This window comes from Alosa sapidissima, chromosome 15, assembly GCF_018492685.1.
Source record: "Alosa sapidissima isolate fAloSap1 chromosome 15, fAloSap1.pri, whole genome shotgun sequence".
Lineage (NCBI taxonomy): Eukaryota > Metazoa > Chordata > Actinopteri > Clupeiformes > Clupeidae > Alosa > Alosa sapidissima.
Genome location: NC_055971.1, coordinates 22843366 through 22864494, shown reverse-complemented (window position 1 = coordinate 22864494; position 21129 = coordinate 22843366). Strand labels below are relative to the sequence as shown.

Genomic DNA, 21129 nt, shown 5'->3' with positions numbered 1-21129 from the left:
TCAGGGAGACTCCCCCACCTCATTCTCTACCTCTTTCATTTCATGCTAGAGGCATTTTGTGTGTGTGTGTGTGTGTGTGCGCGCGTGTCTGTACGTGTGTGTATGTGAAAAAGGAGTCCTCTCCTTTTCCCCTACGACAAACATTTGAAAAACTGCCTTGTGCCATACCTGCATGGACTGCAGCCAAACACACTCACCTGCACTCAGTTTGTTTTATTGCTGTTTATGTCTTGTGTATGTAGGTGTATGTATGTCTTTATACTGGGAGATTTTAACTGTGATTGGATTAATGGTACAGACCACCACCACCCCCGCATTCCCTATAATAGTTTAGCCCAGACCTAATTGGGTAAATGCCTAGCCTATTTAAAGGCAGACTTATTTCACACAGGAGAGAGAGAGACACAATAGACTGGAGACGCAGGAGAAACAGGAGGACACAGGGGAGTGCCAGAGATCCAGGGCCAGGGAAGTTAAATGTTTGTTTGTTTTCATGTAAAATTAACCCTTAATTAACCTAAATGAATCCCCGGATTTCATGTTTGGACTCCTATTGTGCTTCCTGGATCTGCCTGCTTGTTTATGGACTAAATCAATTATATTTTTGTATTAAACTGCTGTCTCCTGCCTTCCCTCGACACCACCTTATCCAGTGGCGCACCTCCCTAAACGTGGGGTGGTCGCCTCGGTCCCTCACTGTGTGTGTGTGTGTGTGTGTGTGTGTGTGTGTGTGTGTGTGTGTGTGTGTGTGTGTGTGTATATAAAGGTTTGGTGTAGGGCTTCAGATACGCCTCTCCGATTCTTCATACCAGACCCCTCTCCCTCCTTGACCACAGGGACAAAGAGAACTGCACTCCCAAACCGCGAGAGGGGACTTTATGGGCCCTTAAAAGGCCCGTTTAAATCAGCCGGCCAGATGGTACCCTTATCAGGCTGCCAGCGCTCACAGACTGCGAGAAGCAAAGTAGTAAATATTTGTCAGCAGCGCTGGAGACAGCTGGGCCACTGTGGGGCTCAATCCATGCTGGCTTTACAGACTGCCACTTTCTCACACACACACACACACACACACACACACCAAACCTCTGGGTACATATGAGAGAAGGAGGTGGTATGACAGAGGTGAGAGAAAAACAGAGAGAAGGAGAGGGAGAGAGAGCAACAGAATGATGAGTATTATTTGGGAGAACTAAACTTTTGAAAAGGTTACTGATGGGAAGAGGGGTGGGAATGTGTGTGACTTTTAGCCAGTCCATCTGGTGTATGTGGTATATAAATGAGACAGAATATGTTGCCTGAAGAGCACTAATGCAATATAGAGACATCACTCAATTCACCAAAACCAATTAAATGGCTAAAAAAGTGGGTTTGGCTGACCTCTGTTCCCAATCTGCCATTTTGTCCCTTCCACTCTCCCCCCATCTTCCCCCCGAGGCCCAGCACCCAAACCAGAAATCTATCCAGCTAGCTCAGCTCAATATGGGGCCAGTCCCAGTGTGGTGCTGTGGGGCGATTGCATAATCACAGATGGGGAAAATGGCCCTCACTGAGGGCTCTTTTGCCATAGCAACTGGCCTCCCCTGAGGTTTTGCACATTGCACTGTCGCCATGGCCTCTGCACTCCATCGCCATGGTTATGGGGCACTGGAGAATCCCTGAAGGGCTCAGTGCGCGATGACAACCGCATGTCTGCATCAGAATTGCCACCATGGCGACTGGGCCTCAGCATCCAATCATCTGTCACTTTTCAGAAAAACAATAATGCTCCTGTTATTGTTGTTATGCTGGGTATCCATTTCCAATAAGCCCATCCACACAGGATGGGTTTTAAACAAGATTTTCTTGTTTCCTTTCAGTGAGGAAAGGAAGTGAGAGATTTTCTATTTGTCTACTTTTGGGGTTGTATGAGTCCAAATGCAAGTTTTGCTTTATTTGCCTCTTTATCATGCAAACTTCATATTATTTTCCAAGACTCAGTTGGGTAAACAAGAACACAAAATATAACAAATACACAAGAACACAAAATATAATGGATAAATTATTCTTATCTCATTCAAGACAACAGGTCGTTTCTCACAGGAATTGTCAGTAATTCATTGAATTCATTCACTGAAAATCTGCTGCACTGACACACAATGCCCTTTCATTAGCCACACATTCCCGATTCCCATAACTATCACCCTCAGTCATGCAGGCTGGTGGTGGTACATTAAAACATGACATAAATAATCAAGTAACAGGTGGGTGGTCGCCTGAAACCACAGTCATCCAAAAATACCGGTCACATTAAACACCTGCCTGTCCACCTTAGGCCTTACGCTGGTCTGTCATCACTACATTTGTCAAAATTTCCCAGAGAAAACATGGTTATTAAAAACTCACTGATACTGTGCAGAAGTGCATACAATTAAACACACGTCCACCCATATGCCCACACAAAGAGCACAGACATACTGTATTATCTCAATTGTTCTCTCAGCAGCAAGGCACGTTTCTTGGTGTTTTATGCCCCCAACGTTGTCTTCAAGGCAGGCGCTTCAACTGGAAGACGCCATGGTTAGGCATGGGTAAAGGTTAGGGTTAAGTTTAGGTTTAGGATAAGGTGCCTTTAAGTCGACGGTGGCAGCGCTACCTGGAAGACGACGTTGGGGACCAGTAGCACCTGACAGCAGATCTTTGAGCTATGGAGGATGACCAAAGTCCTTTTAGGCAGGTCCCTTCACTCAGTGGCCATATTGCAAGACATTTTGGGCACTTATCGGGCGTCTATTAGGGGCAGAACTGCACGTGTGCAAGGCTTAGCAACACCAACCTCGCTCCAGCTGTTAGTTCACAACACATGATTTGCACAATGTATTCACAACATACCACATGATTGGCACGATGTATTCACACGTCAACTTTTGACGGCGGAAGGCGCGGAATATGTGTAGATGTGTTACGAACTAACCCCATAAATTATATGGGAGATTCTTTGAGTGCTGTATCACCTCATTAGAAATACTCTGGGATGACTGAAAGAAAGGCAAAACACCTCACCCTGCTGGATTGACACAGAATTACATCAGTCTCTGAGAACGCCCAGAGCACCGCAGTGCGGGAGCACATATGAAACTCTACTGCCCTCTTCTGGAAGCAGCACTAAAGTCACTTCAGCTTTCACAGAACTGTATTGCGGAGTTGTACTTCAGCTCAGCACTGCTTGCTTGTCAGCCTAGAATAATTAGCTTGTGGTTATCTGGATGTTGTTTAATCGTTTCAAGCAAAGGCTAATTGGGGAGAGATGAGCAGAGCAATACACAATAATGAGATTGGAAGGAAACAAAAACAAGAGCCTCAGAATAATAGGCTTTCTCTTTTCAGGGTTCCCACGGGTCATGGATTTTCTGGAATATCATGGAATTTTGTAAAGTCTATCCCAGAAATGGTCAGGGTATTTGTCAGGGAATTTGATAATTTTTGGGGCAAAGTCATGGAATATTATGTCATTGTGGTTGAGATATCTGACATTTTTCTATTAAAGATTGGCATGGAGACAATGGGACATGGTTGCCTTTGTCAGTGTCCTTATGTGAACTTGCACAGGTCAACTTGCTCATCTTTACTTGCGTACCACTTCACACCAGTGCTTCAGACCAGGGCTGATGCTTCAGCAATAGCCGTCACTGAAAAGCTGTAAGTGTTGTTGAACACAGCTGTTCTCACATCAGCTGATTGCGATAAACATAAACCATTGTTGCCTAATTACCAATTATTCATTACACCTGTGTGTAGTATCTACTTTTTTGTGTTTTTCACATTTAGTATTTTGCAGTATTTTTAAAATACAAAAATACACACCAATAAAGTATTTTGATACAAAATACAGAGCCATTTCCTTCAACCCAATAAAATACAAATAACAAAATACTATTTTGCATTTAAAATACATATTACATGTTTCAGAAATACTACCCATCACTGGGAACAGGCAGATTACATCTTTATAGTTGGCCATATGATGACATACTTAGGTTAATACTGTATTTCACCAGTTTGCGCACCAAAATAGCCAGTAGCTGCACTGTGTAGCCTATCTTGACATGTCTTTAAGTTTTGGGTTACAATATACAGGTAGTGGGCTCTCTGTTGATTTTAATGAGTAGGCCTAAGCCTAAAGTTACAGCATTTCTATCACAATTGACCAGACTTTGACCTTTTGTCTTCTTTAAACAAAATTCTGGCTATGATTGTTCCTTGTATTGCATCATGAGCCATCACTGCACCTATTGCATTCTACTGTAGCCTTAAGCCTAGCTCAGTCATTATGTTGTACCACATCACCCTCCATTAGAAGTGCAATGAGCTGCATTGAGCATAATAAACTGCATTTAGAATTCCAAATCCATATTTCTAGATATTTTGGTAAAAGTAACTTAAAAGTAATACAATAGTAGTGTAATGCCTTACAATTCAGAGACAGTAATATTATAATGTAATGAATTACTTTGAAATGACAGTAATAAGTAATACATAATATATTACCACATGTCACTGCTTGACTAAATGAAAAATATAGGCTACTGAACATGCATTGAGACAAAGTCCTTTTAGGCAAGTCCCTCCACTCGGCGGCCATATACCAACATTTTATGGGCACTCATCGGGCACAGTCTTTGGGTCGAACTGCGCGTGCGCAAGGCTTCACGACACCAATCTTGCTCCAGCGGCGAGATCACAACACATGATTGGCACGATGTCTTCACAACACACCATATGATTGGCTCAATGTATTCACATCACACCACATGATTGGCTCAATGTATTCACATGTCGACGTTTTGCCGAGGAAGGGGTGGGATATGTGTAGACAACGGCCATATTGGCGTGACAAACTAGCCCCATGCATTTCTATGGAGTATTTTTTGAGTGTTGTGTCTCCACATTAGAAAGTCTCTGATTGAGATCGTCATAGTTGACACAAATTACGATTTGTGCCAACATGTTGTAGAAACACAACCACAGCCTTTAGGCCTATTTGGTGCAAATCTTCTACATTGGTTATAGTCAGCGATTCACATTAACTGTAGGCTATCACTAGAACTGAGAAATTGGTAGTGAACAAAGGGTTTAATGGTCTGACCAGCTGAGTAGGCTATGCAAGCCATAGAACAAATGTTATGGCCCTATAATTGTCCCTAAACTAAGTGACACAAGCTGTTTTTGCTTTTGAAATTGGAAGAAACATCTGTATGATTTTTAATAACTGTGGACAGTAATTTATATGCATGAATGTATGTAAGTGTATATGTATGCATATATGTGTACTCTTTGTACACATATAACTTGTCTTTTTAACTAAATAAGCTGGTAACTGAATAACAATCAATGGCAGTAATATCACTTTGGTCATGAATTCAAAAAGGCCTAATGCTACCATGTGTTATGGTGCTTAGGTAGGAAACAGAACAATAGAGGGGAATATGACATGAGGTCACCTGGCCACCGGCCTCATAGATTTATTTTCCACACGCACAAAAGTGGAAGAATGTGGTTTGCTCTGTCTTTCCAGCAGTCAAATAATGATACATGGTCAACGGTTTACTGGGGTGATGCTCTACCTCTTGAAAAACAGCATGCTTAGAAAGCAGAAAGGATTTTCTCATCATAACATCATTTATAATGTAGATTAGTGCAGCATTTGTGACACTTGAGCTGACTGACACAGGGAGAAAAACAAGGTGGTGTTTATTTGCTGGGTGTGGTGGTAACTTGTCCCACTTGTAAAACCACCAATGTCAGTGGTTTCACTACCTATTTCTAAAACAACTTGACTTACGTATTGATATTTTCACTTTGAAACCTCAATGAAGTTCACCACAGCCCTGCTGTCCACATATTCTCTAGAATGTAGCCCACGTCATATTTCTTCATTAAAGTTGCAAATTATTCCCTAGGTTATCTGAAAAACTGTTTAATAAATCTAACCTCCAGCAGTGAAAAAAGTACTAACGAAATTACACAGCTGTTGTGAAGTGTTCTCAATGGGGAGTACTGAAACTTGGACTTTGGGTAGAGAGAGAGAGGGAGGAAGAGAGAGAGGGGGGAGAGAAGGAGAGAGAGAGAGAGAGAGAGTCATTTTTTCATTCATTTTCATTCAGCCTAAATGCCATGCTCCCCAAAATAGCGACAAAGAGAGTAAATTACACTGATCCTCGTAGACAGTTAACATTTGCACCTTGGTGTCACGGGGCGGCACAACAGACTCGAGCCTCCTGTATCTCTTCACCATCAGGTCTGGCAGGACTGGGTGTGCCATGTCCTAAAAGTGGCCCAGACAGTCAGCGAGAGACAGAAGGGCTGGTATGATTCAGACCCCCCATGGACAGCTATGCTCCCTGCAGCAGCAACAATGGCAGCCATTTTGGCTCAGTTTAAGTCGTAATGGATAACCACGGGGCAGTAGCGCTAATTGCCTCCTGTAAAGCCACAGGAGTAATTGATGCAGCTGCATACAAGGCGAGGGGGCCCGCATGTGTCCCGGGAGACCAACATCTGCCCACTCAGTCACAGAAACAGAGGAAGGAGGTCTGAGAGCAGCATAGGGAATGTAGATCATAGTCTCTGTACTCTCTTGATATTCAGCAGGTCTCTCTCTCTCTCTCTCTCTCTCTCTCTCTCTCTGTCTGCCTATCTCTCTCTCTCTCTCTCTATTTTTCTGTATGTGTTTGTGTAGTTGTGAGATACAGAATGAGACAAAGAACAGAGTTAAATGCTCTCTACAGAGAAGCAGTGGTGAATTACTTCATGTGTTTGCCTCTCTCTCTCTCTGTGTGTGTGTGTGTGTGTGTGTGTGTGTGTGTGTATGCGTGTGTGCGTGTGTGTGTGTGTGTGTGTGTGCGTGTGTGCGTGCGTGTGTGCTTGCCGACATTTACAGGCGCTGAGCCATGACAATAACAGTGTCTGAGCAGATCTCCCATAAGAATATATCAGGCTTCACCACAGAGATCACAGCCCCAGCCTCCTGCTCCTGACATCTTGCGTGAAACGAACACCATGCAAGCGAACCGGTTCACAACTCAGCCACTAATCTTTTAAAGCATTACAAACTGCAAATCTACTTTATGTCAAGGAAAACTCCCACACTTGAGGAAACAGCTGGAGAGAAGCCAATGATATGATTGTGCAACAGCTCCTGACAGTTGAACATCTCCCTCGGGGTTAAGACAGAGTCAAGGTTAAGGTGATGGACACAGTACTGACATCTCTTAGATCATTTTCCCTTTAATCTAACCCTGTGTGTTATCTTTTTACCCATTTGTCTCGCTGCATGGTTTATTCTTGCATGGCTAAAGGCAAGGTTGCGGAGATTTCCAGAAGGTCTTAATGAGAAATGCATAATAAGTAAGGCATAAATAAATACATAACAAATAAGCGTTATGAGTACAAATAAGAGTATGCTATGCTTGTCTCAGCCTCACCAAGATATATTTGTAGTACATAGTTAAGAACAGGAAATGATACAAAACTATACATTTACAAAAATCCATTTGCAGAAATGAAACACAAAATTCATTCAATGGTACATGAATCTACAATACAGTTTCACAAGGCACATGCACTTTCAAATGTCCTGCAAAAGCTCTGTCATTGACTTCACTCATCATGCTAAACACATCATGCTAAACACAGCTGAATAATTAATCAAAGCAGAGACACTGCCACTCACCAGATTTTGCGAGGCATCCTGACACTGCTTGAGTCAAAGCAACTATCTGCTCCCAGTGGTATGATTAGAAGAACCTAGCCTCAGCCCCTGCTAACATTTTAATATTCATTCATGAGGCCTTTGTGCAACAGTGTATAAACAGGCATGCGCACGCACACAAATGATGCAGACACACACACACACACACACACACACACAGACACACATGCGCACACACACACACAGAGACACACACACACACACACACACACACACACATACACACACATGCCTGATTATGCTGTTGTTATTGTGTGGCTGTGCTTTGGCGGTGCAGTCCACTCACTTTGTAGTTGGAGGAAGCGAGGGGGCGCAAGTAAGGGGGAGGGAGCCGTTGACAGCCTCTAGATCCCCGTGAGCAAAGCCTGCCCTGTCTATCAGCACAGCCACACTGACCCACTCTGACCCACACACACACACACACACACACACACACACACTTTTACAGGCAGATACACACATATGCACTGAGCCATGCATACATACATTTACGGGCTCACACGGGCACACACACACATACACACACACACACACACACACACACACTTTTACACACACATGCACACATGCATACATACATGTATGCATACATATATTTACGGGCACACACGGGCACACACACGCACACACACACACACACACAAACCCTTCTGAGTACACCCTTTGTAGACTGATTTCCATGGAGACAGATATGGAAAGGGGGCCTTAGCTACCTCATTATTTCAGACCAAAAGAGATAAACAAACACACAAACACAGACACACACACACACACACACGAATGCACACACACACACACTTGCACTGCCAAACGCACACAATTACTCCAATTGCTTTAAAATGAGCAAGCAGGGTCAAAACCATCCTGGGCCGAGTGGCCAGATGAAACAAAATCATCTAAGAGCACACCTGTAGACCTCTGGGGCTTTGAAGTGAGATGATGTGTTCTACTAACCTCCCTCTCCCTCTCCTCCTCTCTCTCTCCTCCTCTCTCCCTCTCCTCCTCTCTCTCTCCTCCTCTTCCTCTCCTCCTCTCTTCCTCTCCTCCTCTCTCTCTCCTCCTCTCCCTCTCCTCCTCTCTCTCTCCTCCTCTCCCTCTCCTCCTCTCTTCCTCTCCTCCTCTCTCCCTCTCCTCTCTCCCTCTCCTCCTCTCCCTCTCCTCCTCTCTTCCTCTCCTCCTCTCTTCCTCTCTTCCTCTCCTTCTCTCTTTCTCTTCTCCCCTTTCACCCTTCTCGCTGCTTATCGTTTACTTTCCTACTCATGGTTCTTTCTTGTCAATCTCTTTTTCTCTTGCCTACTGCATTATTTGTCTTTTACCTCTCCCTCCTCCCTGCTTTCTCTCCTCTCTCCATTATCCCTCTCCCTCTCTCATTCCTCTTTTTTCCTCCCTCTCTTACTTCTCCCTCTCTCTCTCCTCTTCTCTCCCTCTCTCTCTTCTCCCTCTCTCTCTCTCTCTCTCTCCCTCCCTCCCTCAGTGAAGCAGACGTGACCAGGCATGTAGGAGAGATGCTGCTCAGACACACTAGCCCTGCTGCTGGCCCTGAACGGTCTGTGGACTCTGGTCACTTCTGCACCCCAGCTGTTTGTGCCAGACGCTCCAGAGCGCCGCTTCATGACCTCCAATAACACGTCTGTGCCAGACGCTCCAGAGCGCCACTTCATGACCTCCAATAACACGTCTGTGCTGCCAGGCACTCCAGAGCGCCGCTTCATGACCTCCAATAACACGTCTGTGCTGCCAGGCGCTCAGAGCGCCGCTTCATGACCTCCAATAACACGTCTGTCTGGCTGGAACACCTGAGGAGACCAGCTCTGTATTTCCAATTCTCAGAGAAACCACACAACTCGTCAAAAAAAGAGAGACTTTTTTTATCTCCGGCCAAGGCACTCCTTAATTAAAATGTCTTTATTTACAATTACATGTCCTAAATGGACCAGTTAAAAAAACATAGGCTTTTTTTAGCATTGTAAAAACAAAATGGTGACAATTATTTTACATACCGTATTTTCTGTATTTTTTTCATAGTTTGGCTGGTCCTGCGACTTATAGTCAGGTGCGACTTATAGTCCGGAAAATACGGTACAGTGTGTGTGTGTGTGTGTGTGTGTGTGTGTGTGTGTGTGTGTGTTGTTTATGTAAATGTCCAGACAAACAGAGGAAGTCGGCGAGGTAAGACAATAGGAACTGGATCATTTTGGATCATTTGCCACAGTGGAACATGGTTTAGGGCTGTACCCAGCTGTGTGAGAGAGGAGCTTATGAGGTGAACTGTGCTGTGACTATTCTGTGTGAGAGAGGAGCGTATGAGGTGAACTGTGCTGTGACTATTCTGTGTGAGAGAGGAGCTTATGAGGTGAACTGTGCTGTGACTATTTTGTGTGAGAGAGGAGCGTATGAGGTGAACTGTGCTGTGACTATTCTGTGTGAGAGAGGAGCTTATGAGGTGACCTGTGCTGTGACTATTTTGTGTGTGTCTGTTCTGCAGCAGTCATGTCTCAGTGGTGATGCTGGAACAGAAGTGTGGGTTGGGGGAAAAAAATGCACAGAATTGACCTGTCGCTAAGCCCCGCCCCCCATTGTTACCGCGTGAAAATCGGACAAACAAACCAGACTTGATTAGAAAATAGATTGTGGACAATGGCAGCTGACAGTATATGAAAGCAGGCTTTGAGGACGTTTTGGTTGAAAAAGGATTTACTTTCCTCCAGAAGCTATCAAAACGGAGTTAATTATGCTATGGAGGGGTGTATTCAAAACTTTAGAATACATACAAGGTGACAAGCAGTTGTGGCGAGTAGCCGTGCAAATCACCGTGCAAAAACCACTGACGTTAATGCTAGCTAGCTAGCTAGTGGAAGATTGATACTCAAGATATGTTAGGTTACGTTAATATTTGATGTAGTAAGAATATAGTAGTTGGTTAATGAGCTTTTTCATCTTGGGATTTAACAGGAAACCTGTGCCCACGTTGTTGGCTTAGTAGCCTACATTACGTCGAGCTGTTGCAAACACTTGGAGCATACGTGATGGAGCATACAGTGCGTAAAAATTGTATTTGGGGCTTTCTGCTATATGAGAGCTATCACGACTATTATTCCCAGTCATTATCATGGAAAATATAATGTTCAGATATGCGTCACATTATTATAATGGCATTGTATAACAACCCTCATAGTAATAGGTATATTTAAAATTTTTCAAATGTATTTATTTGTTGCTTTTATTTTTCCCTCCAACTTGCTGAGGCCCCCCCTGGCACCCTCTCGCGGCCCCCGGCCCCCACTTTGAAAACCACTGCTGTGGGCTACTGTTGATGAAAATATACCCCGTTTTCTAGCCTCTCAGGGTACCAGCTATCAGTATTACACGTCCCCCATGCAAAACGTTTGACCATGGTTATCCGTCTGGGTTTTTTGAGTTAATAACCATGATAAATAACCATTAATTTGTAATTTTATGCCTCCTCCCTGTTGTTTCCTATGGAGTTGTCCGAGCTGATGTCCGAGTCCTGTTGAGGCTGGACTGTCATTGGCTCATCAGCGTTCTAAGGGTGGCGCTTAGCGACAGGTCAATTGTTGTTTCATCACAACACGGGCTTGGGTAGCGGGCCAACTCAGAGAGGGTTCTGCTGAGCGGCTGGGGCCGAGGTGTGAGAGCTGAGCGATGGAGATACGAGTGCCAAAATGAGTCAAGTAAAGCCCGTTGAACCCAAATAAAAACATGAGTCAGTGATTATCTAATCGAGACAGAGTGTGAGTGAGTGAGTGAGCGAGCGTAGCGAGCTAGTGAGTGAGCAAGTGAGCGAGCTTGGGAGTGAATTTGCAAGTGTGCCAGTTAGAGAGTACACAAGGAGAGAGAGACGGAGCGAGAGAATGCGAGCGAGCAGCTGAGCAAGCGAGTGAGTGTGTGTGTGTGTGTGTGTGTGAGTGGGCGAGTGAGTTAAAAGTGAAACGCTGTCGTATGCGATTGGTTTTGCCCTGTGCCGCCTGACGCACATTAATGGGCTTGAGCTGTGAATAAATCTTTACTCATGACACATAATTAAATAAAGTCCTTCATCTTGCCCCCGTTCACTCGTCGGAACAGATGAGGCTAATCAAATCGGACTGAGTCATTGAGATACAGTAATGTACATTAACTGCACAGAGCACTGCAGGGACTGGTCATTCAGAAAGGATAGGGCCAGATGTTGTGTTGATAGGGGGAGGGTGGAGGGCCCAGGTGGAGAGGTGTGCAGTGAGTGTTTCTGGGTGGAGGAGAGAAACTGGTCTGTGCTGGTCTGCCCATGCAATCTACCAAAAAGCAGTTTCTCCAGTGCTTGATTTATCTCTCTCTCTCTCTCTCTCTCTCTCTCTCTCTCTCTCTCTCTCTCTTCTTTCTCTCTGTCTCTCTCTCTGACTCTGACTCTGTATCCCTCCTTTTCTGTGGCACGGTGCAACATCTCTAACCATTTACTGCATAGTTTTTCATTCAACATGAGCGCCAGGGGAGCTTAACTTCAAAGGAGAGGGGAAAAAAGTAGCAAAAAGGCTCACACACACGCAAACACACAAACTGAATAAACAAACAGTGGATCGGTTGGAGAGGGCTCACAGATTGAACGACTCTGATAGCATGCACTCACGCTGGGTGCCGGTCAATAGTCAGACTCACCGGGTTTTCAGCGCAGCGATGCTGGACTTGTCGATCCTACAGAGAAACAGGAAGAGAGAAAAAAGAGAGAGAGGGTAAGAGAACTCAGATCAGATCACACTCACAGCAGAGCACTGACTAAAGAAATTGCAAAATGAGGCACTCCACTCACTCCCCACTGCTTCTGTGAAAGCATCTGATTTATGCATCCCTGCACACAAATTTCACCCTACAAGCGTATCCTTCTCCACGACGACCCCCGTACACAGTATGTGATAGCAATTACAAGTGGAGACCTAGAGCTTGTATTAACTCAGTACCCTCACACAGCCTCTCATTTCCCTCTAAAACAAATCAAATGATAGCAAACCAGGTCCTCTCAGAGGAACCAATTATGTGGATATGTGTGCCGCGATCAGTGACTCAGCAATAATCACTTGATTTATTGCCGGGAATGAGTCCATTTTCATCTCCCGTTGGTGCTGGAAGAAGGAGGACCGGCAGTCCACACATACCAGTAGACTTACTCAACAACACATCAACAGGCTCCCCATAGATGTGTAAAAGGCAAGTGAACCAAGAAAGCCTTTTAGCTCCCATTGCAACTTGAGTCATGCATAAACCATTGACGAGAGCTCTACCTGAACCACCGGTGCCACTTTTAATGTTTCACCGGTCTGTCGCTCACAGAATGACCAGCACTGTGAGTCCCCCCCTCCCAGTGACATATTTATGGCCGCAAATCTCCAGAGCCTGCCGAATATGGGGGGTGCTCAAGAGGGGAGGGGAGATAGATAGGACCTGATAGGACCTGATTACACACCGCAGGAGATAAGACAGAGAGGAAGAGAGTGTGTGTGTGTGTGTGTGTGAGGAAGAGAAAGTGTGTGTGTGTGAGAGAGAGAGAATGTGTGTGTGAGAGACAAAGTGTGTGTGTGTGAGAGAAAGTGTGTGTGAGAGAGAAAGTGTGTGTGTGAGAGAGAGAATGTGAACACAATTTGAATGAATGTAGTTACAGAATTAATTATAGAATGGAAGAGATAAGTACTGCCACTGAGGAAGCCCAACTTTAGACAAGGTAAACAATTATGGCTTTCACAGTAATGATTAAACTCATTTCTTTTTCTTTCAGTGACATAGCCATGCGAGGAAAGACGTAGCCACTACACGGCTTTTGGTGCCGTCTGAGACACGTGCCTGTGCCAGTACAGTATGTAGCGTCGTCATGGACACCGAGATGATGCTGCTGGCGCAGTGGCGTTCTTATCTTTCTGTACATTTGTCCAGTATGGAGAGTATGCGTCTGCTGTCATTACCTCTCTCTCACACTCCATCTGTCCCTGCATTATCACAGAGCTGTTTCCTGGTTACATGCGTGTCCCATTGACCCTGTCGTATCTGGGCTAGTGTAAATGATGGGAAATGTACATCGAGGTGTGATTTACTACTTCTGTGTTTAACCTTTGTGTGCACTAGGTCTGTTATATGTAAGAGCACATCAGCACACATAGGTGTTGCAGACCGATGTGTGTATGTGTGTCTGTGTGAGTGTTTCTGTATGTGTGTGTGTGTTTGGATATGCATATGTGTGCATGTCTAGAAGCTGACTGTATGTGTGGGGAGAGAATGGTTGTTTTTCCCGAGGTGAGCAGTGGAGCTGGAGACGCATCGGCCATCGGAACAGTCCTTCCTGAGACCACCAGCCAGGCCATGGGAACATGTATTATTCATGGTGGTATACTTTCATTCTGTGAACATTTAAGCGATCATCATCAATCTCTTCTACCTTCCACAACCTTTGCGATCTCATCATCAAGACTTTACACATTGTCATTCGTTCTGGCCAATGTCACCCACACAACTACAAAACGATCCTTTCTGAGCCATAAAATCCAATGAGGGATTAAACTGAGTCAGTATTGTGACAATATATTCCCAGAAGCAACCCCCCCGCCCCACCCACTCACACACACAGTTGAAATCTTGTTTTTGTTTCCAATTCCAGACACTTTGGTGTCTAAACTTTAACAAATGATGCCCTCTTAAGTATTCAGAGTGGTCACCAAAGCCCAACTCCAGTTAAATGGAGCATCACTATACATCTCTCTGAGCTTCACAGGCCATTTTCTGCACTGATGCCCATCTCTAACACGTAACGACAGGCAAACCAAATAAGGCTTGAGAGCTCCGTCAATAGCCGAGTCCACCGACTGTGAAGCAGTGTGTGTCTGTGGTGTAGAACATGCTGTTTCTTGATCCTTTTCTTTCCTTCTTTCCTTTTCTCTCGTTCTTTCTCTCTCTATCTCTTCCGTTCTCTCCGTCTCAGAGAGAACACCATGCATGCAACACCTCTCATAGGGTTGGATAGTCTTTGTGCCACACAGCCAATTAAACCTGACTAAGCCAGCCCGCATGGGGGTCCACACACACACATCTACCATCTCGCTCCACTGCTCACAGCTCTGAGCAAAGTCAGGTGGCTACTCCTTTAAGAGTTTAAAAAAAAAACAAAAAACAATCACACTTTGCCTTCAGATCTCAATCGTCATGCAGACAACAGCACAGAGCCTGAATTTATGTATGAGCTCATCTCAGAGACGTAAGAGGCTCTGCATCACAGCTAGAGAGATATCAGTGCAGCCTTATCGCACAGACAACTAAATAAATCATCTCTCTTCCTAAAGCAAGTTTCTCATGAACAGACTATTTGAAACAGCTTAAGGTTAGAAATACTTAGAACCTCTAGAACTTCAGATCTGAAACGACATGTTAATATTTAATGACAATGTGATTCCACTAGCAAAGATATAAGTTCAGAAATAGAACTAGACAGACAGTACACATTAAGAAGAAATGATGGATGGAGACATACTAGTTAACAGTTTTCTTTTGCAAAGCCATAATGGATGCAGTCAGCACAGTGTCCTTCAGCTGACTGTGCCTCTGCTGTCTGAGAGCTGAGAGACACAACATGTCCACATACAGCTGAGTGGATGCAGTGGCTTGAGAGCTGCGCAGTGCACAAGGCCGTCCACCCCACCCTTCCTCTGATAGCCTCCACTAGACACACACACACACACACACACTCACACACATACACACATAGAGAGAGAAATAGAGAGAGAAACACATAGGTACAAAGCTGTGGGAAGACCAACAGTGACATACCATTCAAATCCTCCAAAAGACACACTCCTCTTTCGCCTCAGCATAATGAAGTGACGTGCTGGAGAACTTTCTCACTCTTTTTTTCCCCTCCCTCTGTCTGACCCCACCACACGCTTCCAGGCTCAGAGCCAGTCTGAGGGCAGTAGCAGGGAGGCTCTCGGCTGCTTTACCTGCGACTCGCACTCCACTCCTCAGCCACTCACAGAGGGGTGGGGCCCACAGACGACAAAGGGTGGGTGGTGGAAGTGAGGCTTAGTAAAACGGGCATTCTCTGTCTCACTCTCTCCCTACCAAACGACCGGCATATCTCTAGCAATCAGTTATTTACTTGTCTTGTGTTAGTTATGACTACAGTATTGCATCTTATGGCTTTGGAATAACATTGTCACTAAATATTAACATGTCTCAGGTCTGAAGTTCTACAGGTTAGTAGTATTGTCTATTTATAACCCTGAGCTGTTTCATTTAAACACACTCGAAGTGAGAAAAAACTTGCGGCAAAGCTTGCAACCACTCCCATAGAAATGGGATCGCTACTTCCACAATTGCTTTGGTCATATGATTGATATCTGGCAACAAACCTTGAAGTAATAAGGCAGTAACTTCTCCCTGCCGCAAGCTCTCCTGGCAGCTCTGTGAGAGTAAATCTGATGGATGTTCCTGTTCTTGTTTGGGAGCCGACTAGAGGCACAAGGGGCCAGAAAAAACCAACAGAACACAGAGGCCATTTCAATAAAGCTGTTAAGAACATCAGACGCCAGAGCGGAGCGGCTCAGAGGAGAGGAGGAAAAAACAACAGTGCATTAACAGGGATCACGAGCCACTGAAACAGCAGCGGTGTCATTTTCTCAGCAGCCCAAGAAGCGCTCGCTGCAGTGCTCCGTCCCATTAGCTCGAGCGGCAAACGGAGGCTCTCCCCCCCCCCCTTGCAAAACAGCATCATTTATCATAAAAGCCCCCCGCTTTTGATGGTGCTGTTTGCAATGCTGAGATTATGCCGGCTACATCTACGTCTTCCAAGTGCTATTTAGTAAAGGCTAATGTGGAGGAAACAAGGTGGACACGCAGAGGCCCAGTGATTAAGAATTGGACATCATATCTGCATTATCAGGCTGAGTGTCTCTTGAACTCGCCTGGCTGACATTTAATGGGAGGCCTGCCACTGTTGCTCTGTAGGCTCGGGGAGTGGGCGTGCAACCTGATGATGCTTCATTATCAGTAAGAGCAGTCCTAATTGATTGAATCGAGAGGGGGAAAAAACACACACTCTCTCCTCTCTCTCTCTCCACTCTGTGTGGATGGGGTAAAAGAGTGGGATGGATGGAGGGAGAGAATAAAAGAAAGAGAGAGAGAGAGAGAGAGAGAGAGGCACCCCATGCCATGAGAAAATCTGTCGCTCTGTGAAGCATGACAAAAATGCCGTTGCTGAAAGGCCACAGAGACACAGTGATCTGGCCCCCAGGAGAAAGCAGCAGATTGATCCGTGACTTCAAAAATGCTCTCATACATCTCAGATGTCTCCCGTCAGCTTTGGACATGGTAACCTGGGCACTGGGCTCGGCTCGAGTTTGGATTAATCCTGCCCTGGGAGGCGACGGTGGTAAATTACAGAGACAGCAGGAAGACATGCTGGAGAGCACGGAGGGGGGTTGTACAAGGTGTGACATCTCGTTTGGCCCATGTTGCTATGGGGTCGACTCATTTATGCAAAGGGCACAAACAAGTCACAGGAAGGATTTATATTGTTGGATGGCAACTATGCCAACACAAGCAGTTATGACCAAAGCACTCTAGAATCTTTGGTTATGACTTGACATTGAGACACCAGAATACAGCAAGCTTGTACAATGAAAGAGGCACAGCAAAAACAAACTTGTCATCTGAAATTAAAACAGGATTTTTCCATGGCATCTGAGCTCTCAATAACCTGGTTAGTGTCCTGAATCTGTTCCGTTTAGTGGACAGAATGTACGACCCACGGGACACGACGAGCACAACAAAGAAGCGGTACTTTGGTGGGGACGGGCCCGGTTCTAAGGACGTGCCAGATGATTTAATTGGACTGATGAGATTAAGAGTGGCTGCACAGCATTAGCAGAGACAGCATCAGGGGCATAATGTCGTTTCCTCCTGGATGAGTCATCCGCACCAAGCCGCGGCTCGTGCTGCCCCTCTTTAGCGGCTCAAAAAGCGAATGGGATGGCAAGGCTAGCGGGCGACCATCCATATGGGAGCGTCCCATTTGTGAGAGTGCTGCTGGAGGAGCCGAGTAGGCCGCTTCTTTGACAGACAGGTCCTATTTTACTTTTCTCCATGGTCCATTGTCTCCTAATAATCAGTGGAGAGTATGGGGTAGGAGGACATATAGAACAAGAGACACACAGATGGAAAGAGCAAGAGAAAAGAGAGAGGGACAGTGAGAGAGAACAGAGTGATGAGAAGAAAGAGAGAGAGAGAGAGAGAGAGAGAGAGTGGAAAACAGAGAGAGAGAACATGGGCAAAGTGCCAAAATTGCAATCCACTCAAGGTTAATCAGTGAGTGTTGAAAGGGAGGGCAAAATGGTTTTGAGTAGAGGAATGGGCTAATGACTGAGCTCAGAGGGCTAGAACAGCTCCCATACACATTCATGGCAATAGCATACTCAGTTGAAGGGTACATCAGTACGGGCTGAATGTAACAATGCCTTTGCATTGCAAGATCAATTACATCTCAAAGTTGCTAATTGAAAGCCTCCCTGCGATTGCTGTAAATCAATATAATACTATGATCAAAATAGAAATTGTACATGACATAGCGGATGCAAAGACTATGATGTACATGGCATGTGCATGGGAATGGCAAGCCAAGCCTTGTCTATAATATCATGCTAACATGGCGGTACACTCCGTGCCCAAAGCACGTTGGCGTTTATAGCCTTGTCTATAATATCATGCTAACATGGCGGTACACTCCGTGCCCAAAGCACGTTGGCGTTTATAGCCTTGTCTATAATATCATGCTAACATGGCGGTACACTCCATGCCCAAAGCACGTTGGCGTATAGCCTTGTCTATGTTGGCTGGATGCACAGGAGCAGACTTCTGCTGATCCCCAGCTGATTGATGGTCCTATTTTTTCCCCTGCAGCTAGCTCCCTGTGTGTGTGTGTGTGTGTGTGTGTGTGTGAGCTAAACCAAATGCTGCACTTTATCATTCCATTATTACGGGCTGGGGGAGCTCAGTCCCAGCTGAGGCCTGCAGCAACGCTAAGGCTCATTAAATCACCTGTCTGGCCGTCATTATCATCTTCATCTGCCTCTTCCCTTCTCTCTCTCTCTCTCTCTCATGCCCACGCCCACAAACACACACCCACACACTCACACACACACACCACTGACAGCTGCCAAGGTCTGTGGTTGTCGGCTTGCCACACTTCCTCTGTTTTACTGACAGCAGAGTGACACAAGAAAAGGAAAGAAAAATCTGTCTGGCGGTTGGTCACATTGTTTCAGAACTTTTTTTTATGTCATATTTTCTTTATTTTTTCTCTTGTTCTCTCTTTCTCTCTCTCTCTGTCTCTTCTGTCTCTCTCTCTGTCTCCCCAGTTTATCTCTCTGTCTTTGCACCTGCTACAGAGTGCAACAAGTTGGGCTTGACAGTTGGCATGTCTAATAATACAAACTACAGCCTTGTGGGGGGGGGGGGGGGGCGTTTGGGAAGACAAGATGGCACACCGACGAAGACACATGGTACCAGATGAGCGCACCAGGGGAGTTCAAAGTCTCCGCTCACAGCTCAGGTGACTCAAACGTGTACACGCACACACATACACACACACACACACACGCATGCACGCACGCACGCGCACGCACGCACACACATAATACATGCACGCATGCACGCACGCACACACACACACACACACACACACACTGTCAAAGTTTCATCAATCCCACACACCAGACAGACATGTCAATGGGGAAATGGGATGAAGGAAAGGACACATGCATAGGGTGATGGAAGGATGCTGACAAAGGGAGGGGGATGGAGGGAAGGGGATGAAAAGAAAAGAACGACAGAAATAAATCTGAGAGGGATGAGAGATAAAGCCAGGCAGCCAGGGTGAGGGTGGGAAAGGAGAAGCATGCAGACTGGCTGGTACAGAAGTGAGATGGAAAGACAATGGGGAAAAAATATCTGGTGATTGAATAAGGAGGCAATTATAGAGCAGTGTGGGCAGAGAGAGAGAGAGAGAGAGAGAGAGAGAGAGAGAGGCCACTGATTAGAGCTGCAAAAGAATGCACAAAGCCAGGAGAGTCGCAGCCTGTAGACACCCTTTCAGCAGACATCAGAAATACAAATGTAGAAGTGCAAAATCTGCTATTAAGCAAGAGGGCTTTCAGGTATTTTAATACATTATGCCTTGTCCTTAAGGGAACTATAACAAATTGCACGAAGTAAATTTAATAAAACTTTCACAGCTGTGGATTGGATTCTCTAAATTACTCTGCACACTTGAATGTCAGATGTTGAATTAATGAATCAATTTGTTATGTGGCAAATCATAGCTGAAGTTTTTTTTTTTGTAACATTGCAATTTTAGCAGACAATACCAATTATAAACCCTTGTAACACTCAGCTCAGAGTAATGTAGTCAGTGCTGCCAGATATCTACTTGACATATACTCTACCTCATCTACTGGGTCTTGCTGCTTATTGCTATTTCACACATTTCCCACTGTAATTGAGTCATCCGTCAGAAAGGCACAACCCCCTACTGCATGCAATATGCAGCTCCAACAGTTTGCACACAGGAACAATTGAGAACATAAACTAGTAGAGAAATGCAATGACTAGAAACAAACAATACAAACACAAGTCATAAAATAGTCACATGCTCTATGTACCACATTACATAAAATAAAATAAAATAAAACCACTTTTAATAAATATAGATCATTACTACGATTCATGCAGGTGCCTATAGGATCTGCACCACTGCCATGTGCGTGACTGTGATACGCAAGCAAGTGAATGTGAACATGAACAATGGCACAAGGGAAATGAAGACTAACTGTCCCTGCAGCACGCACACCACGACCAGAGGGAGACCGACCCAACAACAGCCTGCCGCCTGCACCAGCCTGGGGACGGCGAGAGCTCTCCCACACGCTGGGATGCATAGCAACAGTTTAGCAAGCTCTCCCTGCCAACATATTCTTTCCCCACAGTTAAGGTGGCAAAACAACAGAGGACAGCGCGTGAGAGAGAAATGTAGGGGACATCCTGTGTCACAGTTGGTCATTCATGCGGTATTCTTACCTCGAGTCCCCCACGGTTCCTTTGCAGGCAGGAGTAAACATTGCAGCACGAGTGACTTGTCCAGCATGAGAGACGTGCGAGCGGTGAGAGATACAGCGAGAGAGTGAGAGGCAGAGAGAGAGAGCGAGAGCAGAGAGATGAGAGGAGAGGAGAGGAGAGGAGGAGGGGAGGAAGGGAAAGGAGGGAGAGCAAGGAAAGGGGGAGGAGAAGGATGGCAGAGGGGGAAGGAAAAGAATGAGAGCAAAAAGATGAAAAGCAGAGCGAATGAGATGCCACAAGAC

General features: G+C 45.3%; 1 protein-coding gene across 1 annotated transcript in view; it reads right to left on the bottom strand.

Moving 5' to 3' along the window:
- Window positions 1–20920, bottom strand: part of rap1gap2a (RAP1 GTPase activating protein 2a) — a 73999-nt gene extending 53079 nt beyond the window's left edge. Inside the window, exons 1-2 of the mRNA XM_042063605.1 lie at window positions 20849–20920; window positions 12401–12436 (exon numbers count right to left, since the gene is read on the bottom strand). Of these exons, the coding sequence (XP_041919539.1) occupies window positions 12401–12436; window positions 20849–20889 (77 nt within the window). The 5' untranslated portion in view covers window positions 20890–20920. The remainder of the gene's footprint in view (window positions 1–12400; window positions 12437–20848) is intronic.
- Between the last annotated feature and the right edge of the window lie 209 nt (window positions 20921–21129).